This window comes from Suillus subaureus (assembly GCF_016647635.1).
Source record: "Suillus subaureus strain MN1 chromosome Unknown BJ212scaffold_2, whole genome shotgun sequence".
Classification (NCBI taxonomy): Eukaryota; Fungi; Basidiomycota; class Agaricomycetes; order Boletales; family Suillaceae; genus Suillus; species Suillus subaureus.
The window spans coordinates 2,218,197-2,240,860 of NW_024538558.1; the positions used below are offsets into that span (position 1 = coordinate 2,218,197).

General features: G+C 45.2%; 2 protein-coding genes across 2 annotated transcripts; one reads left to right on the forward strand and one right to left on the reverse strand.

Moving 5' to 3' along the window:
* Positions 1-1,277: 1,277 nt before the first annotated feature.
* BJ212DRAFT_1475583 (uncharacterized protein) lies at positions 1,278-1,727 on the reverse strand (the record flags this gene model as incomplete). The annotated part of the gene is made up of 1 exon (XM_041339250.1): positions 1,278-1,727. One exon carries the CDS (start codon positions 1,725-1,727, stop codon positions 1,278-1,280), a length of 450 nt encoding a protein of 149 aa, XP_041199502.1.
* An 18,302-nt stretch (positions 1,728-20,029) lies between these two features.
* Positions 20,030-22,654, forward strand: BJ212DRAFT_1573612 (natural resistance-associated macrophage protein-domain-containing protein). The gene is made up of 9 exons (XM_041342091.1): positions 20,030-20,500; positions 20,557-20,656; positions 20,717-20,753; positions 20,804-21,093; positions 21,145-21,271; positions 21,321-21,645; positions 21,696-21,796; positions 21,847-21,959; positions 22,016-22,654. Exons 1-9 carry the CDS (start codon positions 20,322-20,324, stop codon positions 22,529-22,531), a joined length of 1,788 nt encoding a protein of 595 aa, XP_041199503.1. The 5' UTR covers positions 20,030-20,321; the 3' UTR covers positions 22,532-22,654.
* The last annotated feature ends 10 nt before the right edge of the window (positions 22,655-22,664 follow it).

Here is a 22,664-nt window from a genome sequence, read left to right on the forward strand (position 1 = left end):
CAAGAATGTAGGGAATTGCTACTGAGAATAGCCAAAGACACTAAGACCTGAAAGTGCACAGAGCATGGTAATGCAAATGTGATAGTGCATGCTGTTGTGCATGGTATGGAGTTCATACCATGACATATACAAAAAGAAGTATAGAAGGAGATGATTAGGAGAGTGTATGAGGATATATTTCTCACTCATAAACTTAGTCATCTATTTTCCTTTATTTATTGTATTTGTAGTTTTAGCCACTTGATTACATCAGTGAACCACTCAAATGTGTTTGTAAGCATGTCATGTGACTGGTAATATTCTGATTTGTAAGGATTTTTCCATGACTTATCATGTTTTGTCATACTTTGTAATATTTTACTCATGTACTTTAGCAAGCAGCTGATTCAGCACACCAAAAGGCTTGGTTTGTAAGCATATTCTTACCAATCCAATGATGAGTCATTGCTTAGTAAGGATGGTTTCTAAAATGTATAAGATAGACCTCATGCGAAAGAATCAAATATCATGTGAGTGTGACTAACTGTGACTAGCTGACAGATACTGGACAATAAGGTCAATGCCGAGTTGCCAGATGAAGCCTTGACAGCAACAGACTTGGATTATATGTGACTAAGTACAAGGAAGCTACAAGTATAATATAGTGAAAATGTAGTATTAGTAGTAGGTGTAATAAAGAAAATTATGCACTGTAATGACCAAAATTTGTAAGCTTCAACTTGAAACATCACTGTCATCTTAATTGAAATTTTGCATGATGCTTTGCGGAAGAATTCAATGTCCTCAGTATTTTCTGACAGCCCAGGCTGCCTGTGTGCCATTTAGGCCCTTTTGATAAGCATTGATGAAGTGTCAAGAACAGATAGTGAATCTCATGGATCAACAGACATCAATGTTTGACACAGCAGCAGCAGGCTAAGAATAGCATCACAAAATGAAGCAACTCACCTGCACATTGTCTCCAGAGACACAGACTCATATGCTGTGATAACATTTCATTCAAGATCTTCTTCCTTTGAGGACAGTTTGAATTGCTGATACACCCATTTCATAAAACCCCAGCACATCTCTATGAAATTAAGCTCACAATGGAATTTTGGCAGGAATATGACTTGAAAGCCATGATCCTCACAGACCATTTCAAGGCACAACTTCATGTTTATGAAGTCAGGCTGATTATAAAGGAAAAAACAGCAGCAACACAATATTTTGTCAGGTGGACATTTGAATCCAGGACATTCTGATCTGAGGTTTGCTTCTTTGTGAAATCCACACTCTCAAAGGATCTGCACCATGCCCTTAAACCAACCTGCTTTATCATGGCCTTCTGGAAAGCAGAAAGACTGTGGTGAGCCATTAGTGAGATGTGTATCAGTGAGGCAAACTTTTGTTTTCAGCAGCTTTCCTTCTGTGTTGTGCATAACATTGCCACAAGTGTCCTTAACAGTGACAACAGCACCCCATGTCTTTGAGGGATTTTTTGTCATGTCACAAGCAGTGGGTGCATCATCTGGATGTTTCATGTGAGTTGTCATATTGTCAAATATGAGAATATGATCATCATTGGGGAAATGTTTTTCCAGGATATCCATTACAAGATTGGCATGTGCAATAATGTTGTCTGTTGTGAAGTAACCATCCCACCCCTTGCCTGCTTTGAAAAGGACATGAGCTGTCTCTGCTCCATCTTTCAAGTTGGATTGAAGCCACCCATAGTCTGCCAACATGAAATGAGCAACTGTTAAGGTCGTACTCAAGGGTTAATGGATCCTAAGGGCTTTGGCCTTAGCTCATGCACTGTGCCCCTTACTCGAGTATTGCCCCTTATTTCAGGAAGGCAAGACTAACACATCCAGAGGGTCAGACGGGTAGTGTAGCAGATCTGGATGACTTCTGGATGAGGGATAAGTATTGTAAGACTAATCCAGATGAGTCCAGACTAGAAACTAGCGATAATGGCTATCATAGACAGAGGTGGATGCAGATAGACTATAGGAATCAATCCTAAGTCTCGGAGGGTGATGAGAGTAGCGGTACTCAGGTCCAGAGGATGGGAATGAGCAGAACTAAGTTGATATTCGAACTGAGGTACTACAGAGAGTTACAGGAGGTTATATACTATAGGTATCTAATGGAATGATCAATCAGCAGAGTCCGAGGCTATGTATGAAGCATATGGACAGTCTATTGGTAAGTAGAAATAGATCACAAATAATGAAATGGAAATGAAGCATAGGTAATGGATCAGGGAGCAGGACAGATATACAGATAACCAAAATACTGGAGTTAGGGGATTACCAAAAAGAGATGAGTGCTGGTTGTGGATTTGGATGAATTGTGGACTGGACTGGATGAGTGGACAGATTGGATGATGAGATGTTGGAGGGAGATAAGATGTGGATAGATGGATCAGATGATATAGATGATAGGATCAGATCTGAGATCCGGATATGCAGATATGACAGCAACCATTAGAGAGACTCCCTCTCCCTTGGGCTTTGGGACTGCCCCTTCAGTTGAGTGTATCCATCAGACTTTGTGGCAATCATGAGCATAAAATGTTGATTCATCATGAAACCAAATGATGATGCAGCGATGGCCCAAAAGCTCTCTGGACTCCTCTTCTCACATTAGGTGACCATCATCCCCCTTCCAGTTTTGAAGACAACATTCAAAGCTTTGCCATAAAGGCAAGAATACATTCTGATGGTACTCAACAATGTCCTCTTGTTCATGACCATCTACATATAGACCTTTTTCTTCTTCCTTCCATTGATAGCCCAGCTTCAACATCCACTGCTGAGCTGTGGCCAATGAAATATTTTTTGATAGCCTGTGGCAATGTTGGACTGCTGGATCACTAAGGTAATTCACAATGTCTTGTGCCCTGACATATTTTCTGATGCTCTGCAAATGAAGCATGATGTCTGCAGCTAAGGCCATGTTTTCAATGTGGGAGACATGTTTACCATACTTGTGTGTTGGCAACTTTTCTCAATATTTTGTGTATGCTTTTGACCACATCCACAGGTTTCAACTTAGCCAAGCACCTCTATGCAGAAAAGCAGCAGTTTCATCTGCAGCCCATGTCCAATTTCCTCCTGCACCATTTCTGCCATGAGGATTGCCATCATTGCCAACATCTGTGTATTTCCACAGAAAATTTTCCATAGATTTGAGTCATTCTTCAAGAACAGCATCAAATTCAGGCTGTTTGTATCCTGTCCCATCATTCCAAGGAGGTCAGAGAAGGTTCTGAAGGTCCATCAGTGCTTTGTGTGCTTCTATAACTGTAGGAGGAATTCAATGCATAGGGATTACTGCACTGCACACTGTCATATCCCATATGCCAGACATAGATCCCATCATATTCCCACGCTTTCCGGACCTATTTCCAGACCCCATATCCGACTCATTCCTGGATCCCCTATCCTGTCCACCCTATGCACATTCCATCCAGCAAGACATCTGGACTTTACCTCCTCTCAGATTCTGGACTACATCCACCACCTCACATATCTCAGTCCTGTTTCTGCCCTACCTTCCAGATCCCCAGATCTCCGGACCTCCGGATATAACTGTTACTATCTCCGGACCTATTCCCACCCTCTATCCGAGATCCTGCGCCTATCCCCATTTAGGCATCTCTGCCTTTCCGGTTCTCAGTTATCTCTGTTTCCATCTTGCTGATTGATCCTTGTACTAGTTTCATCTCCGAGTTCATTTACTTATGTTCCATCTTACTTACCAATGTGTTTCCGCATGCTCATACATAGCCTTACTCCTTTGCTTACTGATCCTCTCAGATAGCCTCTAGTATATAACCCCTGTACAACTACAGTAGAGTCCTCAGTCTGAATATCATCTTAGTTCCTACTCTATCATCTTAGATCCTGTTCTACTTGCCAATCATCTTCCGGACTTCAGTCCATCTGAGTCTCGTCCTTTTCCATAAGGCCTAGGGATGGACTCCCTAGGCCGGAATTCCAGACCTCCAGATTTGTCCCCTATGTCTCTGTCCCAAGTCTAGGGATTGCTTCCCTAGGCTAGAGTCTTGCCTTTCCAGCACTTACCCTCTTTCTGGACTTAGGTCCACTTCCTGTCCCTCTGACTCTACCTTAGGGTAGTCTACCTCCATTTGCTTCTACATCGGACTTCGTCCAATGTAGCCCCTATTCCTTCCAGACCTCTGGACTTCCTGTCCTTTGGACGTTCCACCCTTCGTACCTTCGGATGTTCCATCCTCCATACCTCCATGTCCGTCCTCCATACCTCCGGACATCCTGTCCTCCTGTCCTCCGGACCTCCTATCCTTCCATCCTGTTTTCCTGTAGAAGTATTACCTTGCAGTGGGAACTCTCCTGAGCATTTCCTGCATTCCTCTGGAAGTCCTCCCGCACTCTCCACCAGAGTAGCCAGCCTCCAGAAGTCCTCCAGACTTCGTCAGACCATCATCAGACTTCCTCTGAAATGAAGGGCACATACTCGGGTAAGGGGCACAGCATATGAGCTGAGGCCAAGCCCCTCTGAGTCAGTCTCTCTCTCCCTTGAGCATGGTTCTTAACACACACCCACACTATTGTTGGTGAGCTCATTATTCTTGTTGTCTGTCTCATGATCCATTGATGGATCATTCACTTCTTAAGAAGTGCTCCACCGACAGGCCCAGGGGACAACTGCTGTTCTCTCCACTGTATTCCTTGGATTGTAATCAAGTCCTCCTCATCCTTGATGTCTTTGCAGGTGACTTTGTGATGACTCCAAGAATGAGTAGCATGAGGTAATACTGGGGAGTCCAGCAGTTCTGAGTCATGGCCAGTGCTAGCAGGTTCCTTGGTCAGGCTCTCTAGAGTTGGCAGAAAAAATGTTGCTGCTGAGTGCCAGAGATGACTTTTTGTTCATGGAGTGTGCAGGGCACCTGTAGAGAGTGGTTCCCCAAACCACCTCACTATGCTTGATGAAACAATATCCTGAGATGTTGCATTAAACAGCTGTGCATCATGTAAGTACTCACTGCAAGGCTTGACAGTTCATACACTCACATTTTTATTCTCCTTGGTTGTCTCCAGGTCAACTCTAGGTTTTTTGGATGTTCTCCATGTCGTGACATTTTCTTGCCAGCATTTATGGGCATTGGTTTTGTTGCCCATGTGGTTGTACTGCAGGATGGGTAAGTGCAGCATGGTGTGCAAACACAACAATGGCTGGACACTTGTTAAAGTGCCTAACCAAAAATATTGTTGTAGGTCGATGCTCTGCCTAGCTGCTACACTTGCAAGCAAGAACGTTCAACCCTAAAGGGAATTGCTACTGAGAACAGCCAATGATACTTAAGACCCAAAAGTGCACAGAGCACAGGTATGTAGAGCATGGGAATGTGGAAGTGTGGTCAATGAGCAGTCAATGAGCAGTCAATGAGTGATTGATGAGCAGTTGATGCGGAAGTGTGAGATGCTAGGGTAAGGGGTAGGGAAGTCTTAAGGAATGGCATGGGTAGCAAGTGAGGGCAAGGGTATTGATTGCATGGGTAAAGAAAGTCAAGGTAAGGTGTCCAGGTATAAAGTAACCAATAGGAGCTAAAAAGCACACACTAATGGTGTTAAGAACCATGCTCAAAAGAGAGAGAGACTGACTCAGAGGGGCTTGGCCTCAGCTCATACACTGTGCCCCTTACCCAAGTATGTGCCCTTCATTTCATATGAGGTCCGATGATGGTCTGACGAAGTCTGGAGGACTTCCAGAGGCTGGCTACTCTGGTGGAGAGTGTGGGAGGACTTCCAGAGGAGTGCAGGAGAGTTCTGGAGGAATGCAGGAAGTGCTCAGAAGAGTTCCCACTGCAAGGTAATACTTCTACAGGAAACAGGATGGAATAATAGGAGGTCCAAAGGTCTGGAGGACAGGAGGACAGGAGGGCAGGATGACAGGGGACAGAAGGACAGGATGTCCAAAGGTACAGAGGGCAGGATGATAGGACATCTGAGGGTTAGGAGGATGGAACATCTGAAGGACAGGATGCCCGGAGGTATGAGGGACAGGAGGTCTGGAGGCCCAGAAGGAATAGGGGCTACATCAGATGAAGTCTGATGTAGAAGCAAACAGAGGTAGACTACCCTAAGGTAGAGTTGGAGAGAACAGGGATTGGACCTAAGTCCAGAAAGAGGGTAAGTGCCGGAAAGGCAAAGCTCTGGCCTAGGGAATCAATCCCTAGGCCTGATGAGTAGGACAGACTTAGGTGGACCAAAGTCCAAGAGAGGATTGGGCAAGTCTAAGTTGATATTCAAACTAAGGAACTACAGGAGTATCTACAGGGGTTATATACTGGAGACTATCTGAGGGGATCAGTAAGCAAAGGAGCAAGGCTATGTATGAGCATGTGGAAACACATTAGTAAGTAAGATGGAACATAACTAAATGAACTCAGAGATGAAGACTCATACAAGGATCAATAAGCAAGACAGAAGAAGAGGTAACCAAAAGCTGGAAAGGCAGAGACGCCTAAATGGGGATAGGCACAGGATATTGGACAGAGGGTGGGAATAGGTCCGGAGTTAATATCCAGAGGTCCGGAGATCTGGGGATCCGGAAGATGAGGTGGATGCAGGACCAGAATATGAGGAGGTGGATATAGTCCAGAATCTGAGATGAGGTGAAGTCTGGATGTCTTGCTGGATGGAGTGTGCATAGGGTGGATGGGACAGGGGGGTATGGATCAGGCTAGCAGTGGAGATCTGATGGTCCAGAGCTCAGGGGTAAATCCGGAGTGTAGTCAATCCTGCTGAGGTGTGGAGCACACAGTGGAAGGGGATCTGGGAATGGGTTGGATATGAAGTGGGGTCCGGATGTAGGCTTGGAAGGCGTGGGAATATGATGGAACATGGTTCTGGATTGTGGGATATGACAAATGGTGACTGCTCCTAAGTAAAACCTAAGGGAAGGAAATACCATAGAAGGGAAGCAAATATGAAGTAGTCACTCTAGGCACTTTATACTAGCTAAACCCTCTTGGAAACAGAAGGGACAGGACAGACAGGCAGTAAGAATATGTAAAGACATGTAATAAGACTGCAACACTTGTTACAACACACAAGGCAAGGCAAAATATGTACCAATGAGGTAGGATGGACAATGGACTGACATGGGACATCTGTAAGGTAATCTGAAGGTGCAGGAAATCGACCACAGGTATGCGCACAGTGTGGGAGTGAATGCGCAGGTCCGCAGTGTGTGGGAATGCATGTCCGGAGTGGGTTGAGTGTGGGAAAAGCAGTTGATGGTTCTGTAGCTGAAACTAATGAAGGCCACATATAGGGGAGTGATGAATGATATGAGGGCTACCTTTCCATCACCTATATCAAAAGATGGCCATTGCAAGCCTAGTGGGAATATGATTGTCACAACAGCTTGGCAAGTACTTGCTTCAATTGGACTTTGACCTTTTGAGCACATTTAACAGAAACAATCAAATATCTAATCCAGATATTCAGTTCTTGTACTTTTCTCAATGCTTAATTATGCAAGCCAATATTCTACATCTATCAGCATTGTCGAATTTATTTAATGTGTTGCCATTGAATAGATATTCCATTATTTGTGTTTTGTCATGAAAAGTCACGTGACATTCAAATGAGGTCTACCTTATAAGGACTCCATTCTCACATAATCAATAAGTTTTTCCCTCTTCTTTCCTATCCAAACTGTGAGATTCATAAGATTTGAAATGCAGGAGTTTTCCCCTATTTCTGTCTCCAACAAAGTGAAATCCAGAAGAAAGTGAAGGCCTACAGATTGCCTTTAAAAACTAAAGTATTTCTAGTCTAGATTGGTTGTATGCTATCTTACAGGGATCACCTATGCAATAGTCTATGGTATTCAATTCAGCAGAGGTCCACATTACCTACTAGGTTTAAGTTAACCTGACAAAATATATACTTCCCTTGACTATCAAGAAATAATCAAGCAGAGAAATAATTTATTACCCTTTGGCCACCTACAAATAACACATTATCAACCAAGAAGTAGAAAATCCATTGACTGTGAACTTGAGGAGCTGGCACCTTGGCCTTATTGAAGTACAATTGTGATAGTCATTGTAATTCACCTCAACTTATATAAGGCCCTCAAGTAAGAAGACAACACAAAGTGCAGGAACAAGCATGGGTATGTAGAGTGTGGGAATGCAAAAGTGCAGAGATGCAGAGGTTTGAGATGCAAAAGAGTGAAGGTGTGGAATAGAGAAGTCTTAAGGAAGGTAGTGGATAATAAGTGAGATCAAGGATATTAACTGCAAAGGTAAGGGATAGTCAAGGAACAGTGTCCAGGTATAAGGGAACCAATAGGGGCTGAAAACAATATGGAAAATGCAGTCATACAAGCCCAGTGCCAATATAATTGTCACACTGAGTCTTAGGATTGCATCCTAGACTATATCTCCAGCTCTACCTTAGGGTAGTCTATTCTCTGTCAGTTTCTAGTTTGGACTTCATCCAGATCAGCCTTATCTACTTGTCCAGTCAATATCCAGATGTCCACCAGATTCATCTGATGTTTCAGATCTGGATGTCTAATATCCACTGTGACAATCATATTGGTGCTGGGCTTGTATGACTGCATGGGCTGTATTGCCTCAGATAGGTAGAATTCCCTATACATGGTCCTCACTTGTTGCAGCTATAATGCTTGTCCAACACTAGTCCACACTTTCCCATGCCATGTGTGCACACTCCTGCAGTGCTATTCACATTCCTGCACCTCATCCTACACTTTTCCCACGCTTAGAGCACTATCAGATTCACCCAACATTGTGTTCAAGTGCATTTCTGCATGTCCAATCTATCTAGTGCTTTTGCTTGTGCTTAGCATGCTGTGACAGTCAAGTATTCTCTAGGCTGTGATTGGCAGTTTTTACCTACCTTTACCTACCCCCACTTTCTTTAGCTTATGTTCACACCCTTGTCACTTACATAAGCATTGGATCTTACCTTCACTCTTTACCAGTAGTTTGAGACTACTCATTTTATGATGATTTCCTCTACTCTCTGAGCTCTGAGTCTAGTACAGAATTCCTTGTGGGTCAAATAGCAGCTAGGCATAGCACTTTAGACCCAACATATTGGCTAGGTATTTTACCAAGTATCTAGCCAAGTTGTGTTACTCACACCAAGAACCAGTGTGAAGAAGAAATAGGAACTATGCTGTTAGCAACTAGTACTACTTATCTTAAGAGGTGTAAGTTAACAGATCAACCCAAGAGGACTGCTATTGAAGCACTTCCTTTGAATATGTGCAAGGGAAGCAAATGAGCAAAGGAGTTATAATCTATGGTGGCCTAAGAAACTAGAGTGCAGGCTGTATGTATACCTTTGAGTTCCTATGTCAAAGAATTGACTGTGAGTGCAAGCAAAAATCAACCAGTGTTAGTATCACAAGTGCAGGAGGAATACTAGAAGATACATGTGAGCGCAGCAAATGCCAGGTACCAGTGCAGTAGATGTAATGTGCACAAAATCAAGCACACTCAATAGAGCAGCCAGATGCAAAGGAAATAGCTCAAGAGAAGGACCACACTAAGTTACCAGTTGCAGGTCAGGTATTCTTGCAAGAGCCTAAGTATAAGGTCCTAGTGGTACAGAACTTCAGAGTGGTTGAATTGTGCACAATTGTCAGGTATGAGCAAACAGAATGAATTGTGCAAGGTCTACAAAACAATGTGAGAGCAACTCTCCTATAGAGCTGAGTCCAAGGGGAAAGAGAACTAACTCATTCATATGTACTGCAGTCATTTTATCTGTCATATGCCATTCCGGACTCTCAACTCTAAATCTGCTTCTCTGGATATCTGGATCTGAGATCCGGATCTCAAATGATCTGATCTATCTTTATCTCCCTTCTGGAATCCAAACCCTATATCAGTGCCCAACTCCATTTAGACTGCCCCTGTCTCCGGACTCCGGTTAACCATGTTTCCCTTTTGATTATTGATCTGTTACATACATTTCATTTCCGGTGTTTGTTATTTGTGATCCGTCCCACTTACTAATAGACTCTGCATATGCTTCATACATAGCCTTTATGTTTGCTGACTGATTCCTATATGATACCTACAGTATATAAACCTCCTGTAACTCTTGGAAATACTCCAGTTCAAATATCATCTTAGTTCCTGCTCATTCCTGTGTCCTCCGGACTCGAGATAAGTCTCTTGTCATATTCCGAGTCTTAGGATTGCATCCTAGACTATATTTCCGACTCTACCTTAAGGGTAGTCCATCCTCTGTTAGTTTCTAGTCTGGACTTTGTCCGGATTAGTCTTATCTGCTTGCCCAGGTAATATCTGGACATTTGTTATCCGCCCTAGTCAAATCCCAGAAACTCCAGATGACTGTTCTAGCCCCCGGAAATTAAGGGCACATACTTGGGAAAGGGGCACAGCATATGAGCTGAGGCCAAGCCCTTGTGATCTGACCCCCTTGAGCATGTGACCTTAACATTATCATAGTGCGTGAATGTTTGGAATGTGTAGGTGAGAATTGTAGTGTAGTAAGTGTGTGCATGATGAGTCTATAGGTAATAAGACATCATGCACTGCAGAACATGAGTAACATGTAATAAGACCTGCTGCTCATTTAGCAATGACATTTGGGAAAAATAACACACCAGCAGAGATAGGTGGATGTTAAGGTCACATGCTCAAGGGGGTCAGATCACAAGGGCTTGGCCTCAGCTCATACACTGTGCCCCTTTCCCAAGTATGTGCCCTTAATTTCCGGGGGCTAGAACAGTCATCTGGAGTTTCTGGGATTTGACTAGGGCGGATAACAAATGTCCAGATATTACCTGGGCAAGCAGATAAGACTAATCCGGACAAAGTCCGGACTAGAAACTAACAGAGGATGGACTACCCTTAAGGTAGAGTCGGAAATATAGTCTAGGATGCAATCCTAAGACTCGGAATATGACAAGAGACTTATCTCGAGTCCGGAGGACACAGGAATGAGCAGGAACTAAGATGATATTTGAACTGGAGTATTTCCAAGAGTTACAGGAGGTTTATATACTGTAGGTATCATATAGGAATCAGTCAGCAAACATAAAGGCTATGTATGAAGCATATGCAGAGTCTATTAGTAAGTGGGACGGATCACAAATAACAAACACCGGAAATGAAATGTATGTAACAGATCAATAATCAAAAGGGAAACATGGTTAACCAGAGTCCGGAGACAGGGGCAGTCTAAATGGAGTTGGGCACTGATATAGGGTTTGGATTCCAGAAGGGAGATAAAGATAGATCAGATCATTTGAGATCCGGATCTCAGATCCAGATATCCAGAGAAGCAGATTTAGAGTTGAGAGTCTGGAATGGCATATGACAGTATCTCCCCCTTTAGGCCAGACCCTTGAGGCACAGGGGTTGGAAATGAGGGTCCGGAAGAAATGAGTGCAAGATGATGGAGAAGTCAATGGGGGATTCCAGGGGACAGATTTCACAGATATAGTGTTGCCAAAGCGTCCTATTTGATTCTTACCCCCCATATTCTTCCATCAGCTTATTCACTATGTCTGGCAACTCCTCCAACCAATCTAACAAGCCCAAAACTGCCAGGGAGGAACTGGAACTGCATCAGGCCCGGATGAGGGTGGAATTAGCTGAGGTGGAGACCAACATCCATCTGGCTGATGAAGCAGAAGAGCGCCAGAAGGTGGAGAGCTCCAGAGAGCGGAGGAGCAGAACGTCAGGAGGATGAGGAGAAGAAGCAGAGGGAGTTGGCTGAGATCTGGAAGGAAAGGGCTGAGAAGGCCCAGAGGGCAGAAAAGGTGAGTTTACTGTGGTCTGGACTGTTCCGGAATTGAAAATGTGCTTGTCCTCAGATGAAATATGATCGGAGGCATGCAGGAACTGTGTGACTAAGAGGAGGGAATGCTGTTGGGTTGAGGCTGGTAGTAGGTCCACTGTAAGTGTCTATTTTCTGGACGTCCAGATCCGGTATTTTGACATCTGGACAGATAAAGGCTTGTGATGCCTGCCGGAAAACCAAGGAGAAGTGCTATGGATGTCCAAAGGGCCCTGAGGAGAATCAGAAATACTTTGATCAGGCCTCATCCACATCTTCCAACAAGAAGAGGACTCATCTGAGGGGACTCCTTCTCCCAAAGGCAAGGGGAAGAGACATCAGCGCAGTCCGGATCCGGAGATGAGGTGACCATTATCTCTAATCCAGCTACTATTATAGGGGCGGAAGAAGCAAATGTGGAGTATGATGACCAGGCTTGGGTTGCCATGGCCAATAGTATTGTGGCTGAGTTGGTCTGGACTAACGGTCTTCTGGAGAGGAACATTCAGGTGGTGGAAGGGAGTAGAGCTGCAGCGGACCGGATGAGTATTGGTATGGCTGGATTCCTGGACCAGCAGAGGGAGTTCCAGAACACCCTTATGGAGTACATCCAAGGCAGATCCCAGGATTCCGGATCCGGAGAGGAGAGTGCTCAGGAGGATGAGGGAGTGGGAGAGGTGGAAAAGGAGGCCAGAAATGAGGCCAGTGGATCCGGAGGTGACATGGAGACTGATGCCTGATTCCAGACTTCTGCTCTTGCCCTCTAAATGTACTCATATATCTGCATGTATCTCAAAGTAGTGAAATGGGACTGGGTTTGTCTGGGTATGCAGAGTGAAAGTCAGATACTAATTCTGAGGCATTTCCGAGCTCCATGGCAAGTAGCCAAGATGTTTCCTTGTCTGTTCCCTCATATCCAGACCACCGGATGAGGTATAGGAGCTGACAGTGTTGTCTCTGGCAGGTCAAGTTTAGAGTCCAGAATTTCGGAAATTTCATACTCAGGCTCTCCATCAACTTCCACTGGAGGTGGGGGTGCTTGGATGCGATTGGGGATGGTGTTGGGAGTTGCAGGTTCTAACTGGGAGACATGGAAGACTGGGGTGGACAGATTTCATTGATTCCAGAAGACATAGGGTAAAGGAGTGGGATCCGGGACTGGGATATGATCTCAAAGGGTCCTAAGTTCTTTTCTGAGAGTTTCTTTGAGGGTCTAGTGGACCAGAAATATTGTGCTTTGACAAAGACTAGATTTCCGATCTTGAAGTCTAGAGTGGGTTTCTGCTTAGCATCAGCAGGACCCTGATAGCGCTCCTGCGCATGGGACATTTCTTCTTAGAGGAATTGGTGAAGCTTATTGAGATCTATAGCATAATCACAGGCATGGGCAGAAGAGAGGTCAGTTCCAGATGGACAGAAATGTTCGGATGGTATCCCTTGTTGGCGAAGAAGGGTGAAACTCCGGTAGTAGCACTTAGAGCATTGTTGTATGCGAATTCTGCCAAGGGTAATAATTCCGACCAATTATCCTGCTGGTAGTTGCAGTAAATCTGAGGTATTGTTCCAGGGTCTGGTTGGCTCTTTCCTGTCTGTCCATCTCCTTCCAGATGATATCTGATGTGAAGTGGAGAACCATATCCAGTGCTTTCCCTAGGGACTGGAAGAAGTGGGACATGAATTCCATACCTCAATTGGAAGTGACATGGGACTGGACGCCGTGCTTAGAGAATACATGGAGTAGGAATAGGCATGCGAGGTCTGGGGAGGTAATGGTGTCATGAGTCGGAACTAAATATTGCTTGCTTGGATAGACAATCTATGATGACAAGGATGGCTGTAAAGCCAGATGAGTCCAGAAGTTGTTCTATGAAATCCATGGAAATGGAGTTCCATGGCTTTTCCGGAATAGGGAGCTGTTTGAGCAATCTGTAGGGTTTATGTCTCAGAACCTTGGCTCAGGCACAGGTGGTACAGGATCTAACATAGTCCCTAACATAGGTGCATATTCCAGGCCAGGTATATTCGCATTGGATGAGTTCTAACAGTCCAGTTTTGACCAAAATGTCCAGATAGGGGGTGGTCATGAGTATTCCGGAGTACACGAAGTCGTAGATCATTGGATTCCGGAACATATATACGATTGTCACAGCGGAGGAGACCATCAACATCCACCGTCCATCTTGGATCTGAGGGTTCTGGAAGATGTATGGAGGCGATAGGGTCATTAGGGAGTGCGGTCAGGATGTCAGTCCGGAGTCATTCTATATCCATTAATACAGCTGCTCTGAGAACCGGAGTTGCTAAGGATGAGGCTTGTAGGGATGAAGCTAGCTGTTCCATAGTGAATACAGGACAGAAATTATGAGGGTTAACTTGAGTATAGTCCTTATCCCCCTCTTTGGGATAGACATCCCAACGTCTAGTGAGGGAATCCAGTTTAGCTCCAAGTTTTCTGGGATGGAAGTGGATAATGAGGTTGAACTGATGCAGGAATTCTGACCATTGAGCCTGATGGTAGGAAAGAAGTTTTGTGGTTGCAAAGTACTCAAGGTTTTTGTGGTCCATGACAACATCCACAGGCTTGGAAGAGCCTTCCAGGTAGTGTTGCCAGGTCTAGAAAGCTTCATAAATTGCTAGGAGTTCCTTGTCATGGGTGTCATAGTTGAGTTCCGGAGCAGGAAAGTGTATGGGAGTAGAACGCTACCTGGACGAAGCTCTGAGTCTGGACATACAATGGAAAGTATTCTGGCGATAGCATAATCAGAGGTGTCTGTTTCCACAACTATAGGAACAGTCTGGCATCCAGTGTGTCAGCACTGGAGTGGAAGTGAAGGCTTTCTTGAGTGTTTCAAAGGATTTCCGGCAGTCCTTAGAAAAGTTCCAAGGGACATTCTTGCGAGTTAACTGGGTGAGTGGGACCACAATATCCGAGTAGTTGAAGATAAATCAACGATAGAAATTTGCGAATCCGAGGAAAGATTGGACATCCTTGACTTTCCAGGGTTCCGGCCAGTCAGTGATAGCTTGGATCTTCTCAGACGACATAGTAAGGCCATCCGGAGATAGGAGGTATCCAAGGTATTCCACGGATGAAGAATGGAATTCGCATTTTTCCAGTTTAGCATATAGGCAATGCTTCCGGAGTCGACGTAGTACTTCTCGGACGTGTTCCTGATGGGTTGCAAGATCTTGGGAATAAATGAGGATGTCATCCAGATACACAACAATGCATACATCCAGCATATCCACAAAAATGCTATTGACAAAGCGTTGGAAAGCTGCTGGGCATTGGTAAGACCTTCCGGCATAACCAACCATTCATAGGAGCCATAGTGTGTCCGGAAAGCAGTTTTCCACTCATCTCCTTTTGCTATCCGGACAAGATGATAGGCAGATCGGAGGTCAATTTTGGTGTAAACTTTAGCGCAGCTCGGAGTCTAAGAGGTCAGAAATGAGAGGCAAGGGGTAATGGTCTTTCTTGGTGATCTGGTTGAGGCCTCAGAAATCCACACAAAGTCATAGGGAGCCATCCTTCTTCTTTACAAACAGGACAGGGGCTCCATGTGGAGAGGATGAGGATTGGAGGAGTCCGGTTGCAATGTTCTCATCAAGGAACTTGCAGAGAGCTGCAAGCTTGACCGGAGAAAGGGAATAGATAGTTCCGATGGGCAGATTAGCTCCCTCTTCCAAATCAATCTTCAGATCATATGGATGATGAGGAGGAAGTTGACTAGCTTTGCCCTTATCAAAGACATCTGCAAACTCCTGATATTCCAGAGGTATTCCAGAAAGATTAGGGGCTTCGGACGAGAGTGAGGCGGACCGGAGATCCAGTCTGGAGGGGCAGAGATAGATGCTGAACTGCTTCAATCCTTCCATCTTGCAGGCCCAGCAAAAGGCAACTGCATTAATGAGGGAAATATGCAGACCAGATTTATCAGCAGAGGGTTCTGGTGTAGTCAGAGGAGGGATTTCCGCTGGAGGAAGAGGTTCCAGAGGCGGAAGTGATGTCAGAGGGGTTGATGGCATTCCATGAGGTGTTGTCCGGAATTCAATGCTGCCCAAAGCCCAGTCAATCAATGGATTGTGTTGGGTGAGCCAGCTATATCCAAGAACAACAAAACAAGATGAATCCAAAGGGGTAACATAAAACATATCAGAGGTAACTACACCAGACGAAAATCAGACAGGGAGGTCTATGGCTTCAGAAATATTGTTATTACAAGTACCATCAAATAAACGAAGCAGAAGCAGAGGGATTCTGTATGTAGGGATTTTATATTTTCAGACGAAATTTGTATCTATAAAACAATGAGAGGAGCCACAATCTACAAGAGACGGAAATTTGGAAATACTGGGATACGTTGGAATTGTGATATATGGACAGAGTGAAGTTGGATCGGAAACAGAGACAGCATTAAGATGTAACTCCTTTGTATGGGTTGAGATAACACGGACCCCCATCCCATACAGAGTCAGGAGGGTTGCAGACTATTTTTTTGCCTCGGACGAGGCTTCTGGTTTGGCTTCTGGAGTGACTGTAGCAGTGCAGCGAAGTTGATTTGTTGCAGTCCCAGGCAGTGTGTCCGGGTCCGCCACAGAATAAGCAGAGCTTCTTATCTAAATGCCTCTGGCACTCCTCAGAAGTTAGTTTTCCATCCTTACCCAACTTGGAGGTAAGGTCCGGGGCCTTTGGAGCGGACAAGGTGGAGGATGTAGTGGGTTTTCCGGGTTTATGTCTGGAATTCTGATTTCCGAATTTGTTACTTCTGGATCTGGACGAGTGGGAGCTGGTCCAGTCAGAGGCTGACTGCTTAGGAGGAGTGGACAAGGAGGGTTTGGTTTCGTGGGAGATCTCTCCCTTGCGTTCTCAATAATGGGCATCTATGGTTTGTGCAAGGGTCTTATATTCCGGGAGGGTAGTGGGTTTTCCCATGCGGCTGATTTCGTCTTTGATATGAGCCAGAAGTCCATTATAGAATTGTCAGCATAGGGCTCCATCGCCCCATCCGCGGACTTGTGAGGCAAGCCACTGGAACTCCACAATGTACTTATTGATGCACTGTCCATCGCACATATTGAGTTGCTTGAGCTGCATTTCCACATCCCCAGAGGGGTCATGAGGTCCGAAATTGGTCTGGAGTTCAAGCATGAACTCGGAATAGTCATCCATCCAGTCTGGACAATCAGTATTCTCGTCAGAAAGGAGGTCCAGTTCAAACCATTCAAGGGCCATGCCTTTGAGATAGGATTGGGTGAAGTTGACCTTAGACCTTCCAGTATGGAAAGCATTGGGTTTGCTCTGGAAATTGAGTTCGCACTGGACAAAGAATGCTCGCAGTTTCCAGGGCTCAGTGCCATCAAAGACATCCGGCTCACAGACTTTGACCTTCGGGTCTTTGGAAAGGGTGGTGTGACGATTGTTTCGGGCGAGGTTGTTGATAGCTCTGGATAGGAGTACCATGACACAGTCCTGCAGATTCAGGCCATCATCTTCATCATCATCATCATCATCCAGATCATTGTCTGGATTTCCACCAGGGGTATCATCATCATTATCATCATTGTCATCATTGTCCGGATCTCCTTTGCCCAGAGGGGCTAAGGCTGGAGTCCGTGTAGGGGTTTCCAGATGTTGACAACTCAGGAGTTCTGAGATGCTTCCAGCAGTAGCACACTGGCTAACACAACGCTGAGAGAAGCTATTGAAGGTTTTGATGATAGGGGTAGAATCCTGGCGGGTGGAAACTAGTCTGGCCGCTCAGAGAGGGTTTGTTGTTTTGGTAGGAGCCATGATAGATGTAAGTATACTCAGAAAGGTGTGAGTTCAAATATACTGTTAAGGTCACATGCTCAAGGGGGTCAGATCACAAGGGCTTGGCCTCAGCTCATACGCTGTGCCCCTTTCCTGAGTATGTGCCCTTAATTTCCAGGGGCTAGAACAGTCGTCCAGAGTTTCCGGGATTTGACTAGGGCAGATAACAGATGTCTGGATCTGAAACATGAGATAAATCCGACGGACATCCGGATATTACCTGGGCAAGCAGATAAGACTAATCCAGATGAAGTCTGGACTAGAAACTAACAGAGGATGGACTACCCTTAAGGTAGAGTCGGAAATGTAGTCTAGGATGCAATCCTAAGACTCAGAATATGACAGGAGACTTATCTCGAGTCCAGAGGACACAGGAATGAGCAGGAACTAAGATGATATTTGAACTGGAGTATTTCTGAGAGTTACAGGAGGTTTATATACTGTAGGTATCATATAGGAATCAGTCAGCAAACATAAAGGCTATGTATGAAGCATATGCAGAGTCTATTAGTAAGTAGGACGGATCACAAATAATGAACACCAGAAATGAAATGTATGTAATGGATCAATAATCAAAAGGGAAACATGGTTAACCAGAGTCCGGAGACAGGGGCAGTCTAAATGGAGTTGGGTGCTGATATAGGGTTTGGATTCTGGAAGGGAGATAAAGATAGATCAGATCATTTGAGATCCAGATCTTGGATCCAGATATCCAGAGAAGCGGATTTAGAGTTGAGAGTCCAGGAATGGCATGACAGTGGACATGGATAGGACATGGGAGGACAGATTCCTAGGACCAGACTGAAGCTAAATGGGAGCATGGGTCATGGAAGGAGTGTGCACCAATAGTCCAAGGAGCATACTAACAGCAGATGAGTCAATATATGGATTAATAATCAGCACTCTATCTCCTTTCCTGGTAGTAAGAAGAACTGTGCTGGTGACCATATGCACCTAGCACTGGTATGATCATCACACCAGAAAGGCAGAGATGCCTAAATGGGGATAGGCACAGGATCTCAGATGGAGGGTGGGAATAGGTCTGGGGATAGTTACAGTTAATATCCAGAGGTCCAGAGATCCAGAAGGCAAGGCAGAAACAGGACTGAGATATGTGAGGGGGTGGATGTAGTCCAGAATCCAAGACTTGAGGTAAAGTCTGCATGTCTTGCTAGATGGAATGTGCATAGGGTAGACAGGATAGGGGTGCATGGATCAGGCTAGTAGTGAGGATTCAGAGGCCCAGAGCTCAGGGGTAAATCTGTAGTGGAGCTAATCCTGCTGAGATGTAGAGCACACAGTGGAAGGGGATCTGGGAATGAGTCAGAGGTGGGGTCCAGATGTAGGCTCAGAAGGCATGGAAATATTATGGGATCTAGGTCCAGCATATGGGATATGGCACATGTGTGCAAAGTACCAGGACTCAGTCTGAGCTGATGCATGACTGTGGATTCAACTTGTTTAAACCAATTAAAACTCAAATAAAGGAGACAAAAAGGGATAATTGTAATATTTTGGTGCTGAAACCCATTGATATTTTGACAGAATCATGCACAGGATATCAAAAGAAAGTGATTAGCATATTTTTCATGAATTTAGGTATTTTTTCAGGGGTTGGCCAATCCGAACCCCTTACATGATGGTTTATAAAAATCTGCTCATGCAAATCAGTTACTTTGGTCCCCTATGAATGGACTCTGCACTAAAAATGGGTTCACAACTATTTGTGACAGCAGGAAAAGTCAATCTTTGGCATGTCCAAAAATTGTCGAGTATGTCTGTCCGCCACTGTAGCAGCGTTTAGGCTCCTAGATACCGTTTCAAACCTTATTCATCGGAGGTTCGGCTGACAGCAGCCTAATCCATTGACAATATCTAGAAACATGTTCTAATCCACAGACCAATCATGTCTAGATTCTAAATAGATGTTTTTAATCTAAACATGTGCATCGACGATGCGGACCTACAGCCACGCCACATGCCTGGGCTGGCGGAGGATGAGATAGATGAAGAAGATGAATTGCGGGGGCACAGGATAGCTGTACTTGGTGCAGAAGAGCCGAAGAATCGCAACGCGAACGCCTCGCACGCTGATAAGCAGGCAGAACTTACCTCATTCGAGGTGACCTACTTCCTTATCCCCGTGCCAAGCTCCGTAGTTAGCTCACAATGACCGAACTTCAAATCGGAACAATGGGAGCCGGGTTGAGGTGGCATTTGATCACTTCCTTTAGGCTTCGCAACGGACACCACACTCATTCCTCGTCGACTGGAGTGGTAGCAGATATAACAGTCGACATGAGAGGCTCGTCAAAGCGCGTCCAACGATCGAGTGTCGATCGTCGCGGAGTTTGAAAGTGATTTAGAACGCGATTTGAATCTACCCCAATCAAGAACTGACGTGCGGACTTGCAAAGACTGACATTTGACAGTGGCACGTCAGAACAGTCGTTTAGAGGTTCTAGCAGGAGGAGGTCCAAGATAAGCACTGCGAGCGGAAGCAATTTGAGTCGACGCCATGATATGCGCGTTATCTGATACACGGGCCGAAAACAAGCAAGTCGGTTCACATCAAACCCAAAGGAAGACTTTATCATTGGCCCTTTAAATCGTGCCAAGATCATGGCATATATACCAGCCATCTTCTCCCAGCCATTTCCAAGCAAAGCTCTGGGATGCATTCAACCTCTTCATCACCGTCCTTGCATGATGATTCCTCTGCACAGTCTTCGCAACCTCCCCCAGTGGCACGCAGTCAGGTGTCCGTAGTCAGTTCTGCGTTCAACACTGTGCTGCACCACTTCCAAAAACATGTAGGCGTCGGTATCATATGTGCAGTGGGCTATTTCGATCCGTACGTCACTTAACCGCTTGCGATGTATACGTTATATATATCTGATTTTTATCAAGCGGTAATTGGACCGTCGATATTCAAGCAGGCACTACCTTTGGGTATCGACCTATGCTATTCGTTATTCTTCTCGCCGGAATCATTGCAATTATTTTGCAGGCACGTTGTCGATATATATCCAATGCTATTTGTCCAACCTCTAATCCCACCACATCATAGGTGTTGGCAGCTAGACTCGGCTGTGTAACTGGTCTAGGTGAAATATTTTACATCTCATTGCTGCGCCTTCTTATACTATGTTGCTAGATTTGGCTCATCACTGTAGGCTACTTCTCCACGACCATCCAAGACATCCACGGTTGGTCCGGCGACTTGTACTGTATCCTCTCTATGCACTATCCGAAATAGCCATCATCAGCACGGACCTTGCAGAATTGCTTGGTTCGGCAATCGGTATCTGCTTGCTTTTTCCGAAGCTCCCCCTGTGGTCCTCCGTGCTCATTACCGGTGTCGACGTTTTCATCTTCCTCATCGTAGGCGACCCCTCGCGAACAGGACGTCCAGTGCGATTTTTTGAGCTGGTGATCATAGTATTGGTTTGTGCTGATAGTAACAGGAAACCAACCGTTTGCTGATTCAAATTTTAGGTCGCAGTTGTCTTCATATGTTTCATCTTGTTACTAGTCAAGGTTCACCCAGACTGGCCACAAGTGTTTTTGGGCTTTGTGCCATCCGCGGGTCTTCTTCAGACAGACCCTAACGCAGTCTATACAGGTATGACTCACATTTGACAGTAACCCAGATTACCAACAAAACAGTATAGCTATTGGAATTATCGGTGCCACTGTCATGCCCCATGGGCTGTTTTTAGGCTCGAATCTTGCAACCCAGGATCGTGTTTCACAACCGCCCCAGTCACTTCCGACACCTGCAGACGCAAGGCGGCCGTCATTCTTCCAAAGATTTGAGCGGTTTTGGAGGGATATCATATACTTTTCACGATCAGAACGTGACAACGAGAAAGACTATACCTCCCCACACGGACTTCGTCAGAACAACTCAATAGAATTCATTCGCGCTCATCTTGGCCACGGAACTGTCGATCTCATATTCAGTCTATTGGGACTTGCGGTGCCGATCAACTCGGCGTACGTCCCTCCTTCCCTCTTACTTTCATTACTTGACGCAGATGGTCCAGGATATTGGTTTTGGCCGCTGCCATGTTCTACTCGTCCGACAACAATGACTCGATTGGACTGGTTACCATGCATACCTTGATGCTACAAAGTCTTGGGGCAGGTAAGTGGAGATGCTCATATTGCAACAATACTAGACTCACTATTAAATAGCCGCGGCCTTAATGTTTGCACTCGCCCTCATCTGTTCGGGCCAAACTGCCAGTGTTACGGCAACGCTTGCAGGCCAAATTGTCTCCGAAGGGTTCATATCGTGGAACATCTCTGTATGCATCATTCATTTCGATAGCTTCATCTTCGCCCTAACGCCTGTTCTTCACAGCCATTTGTCCGCCGTCTTCTCACACGCTTGATCAGTCTAATACCCTCTATTGTCGTTGCTGTTGCATCTGGAGGGGCAGGGATCAACGCTCTCCTCATTGCATCACAAGTCATTCTATCCATCGTCCTCCCCTTCGTCGCATTCCCCCTCATCTATCTCACGTCGTCAAAAACGGTGATGTCTGTTAGAATACCGAAAGTGGTCCAAGAAAAACTCATCGATACCCTGCCGATACCTTCCACGCATGCAGTATCCCTTGTTCCTGACCCACTGTCTACCCACCAGCCCCCCTTACCTGTGACCACTGGTATTGCTGTTGTTGAACGAAACATTGAAAGTCATGATGATTCAATCAAGCATTCGTCAACACAGACATGCGAAACAGAGGAATACGACGTTATCGACTTCAGTAATGGATATATCGTCACAGTGTTAGCGTGGGCCATCTGGGTGGTTATATTGATTGCCAACGTTTATGCTATTGTCATGCTTGCAATGGGAGAAACAGGGCAGTGAAGGAGAATTCAATTAAACAGCATTTGTTGTCTTTGTGTTGTAGGCTTTACAATTGTAGAGTACAACCGAGGACATTGTTGTATATCAGAACCTGTATGATTATGCTTGCGGTGTTTATTCTGTTGTCGAACTC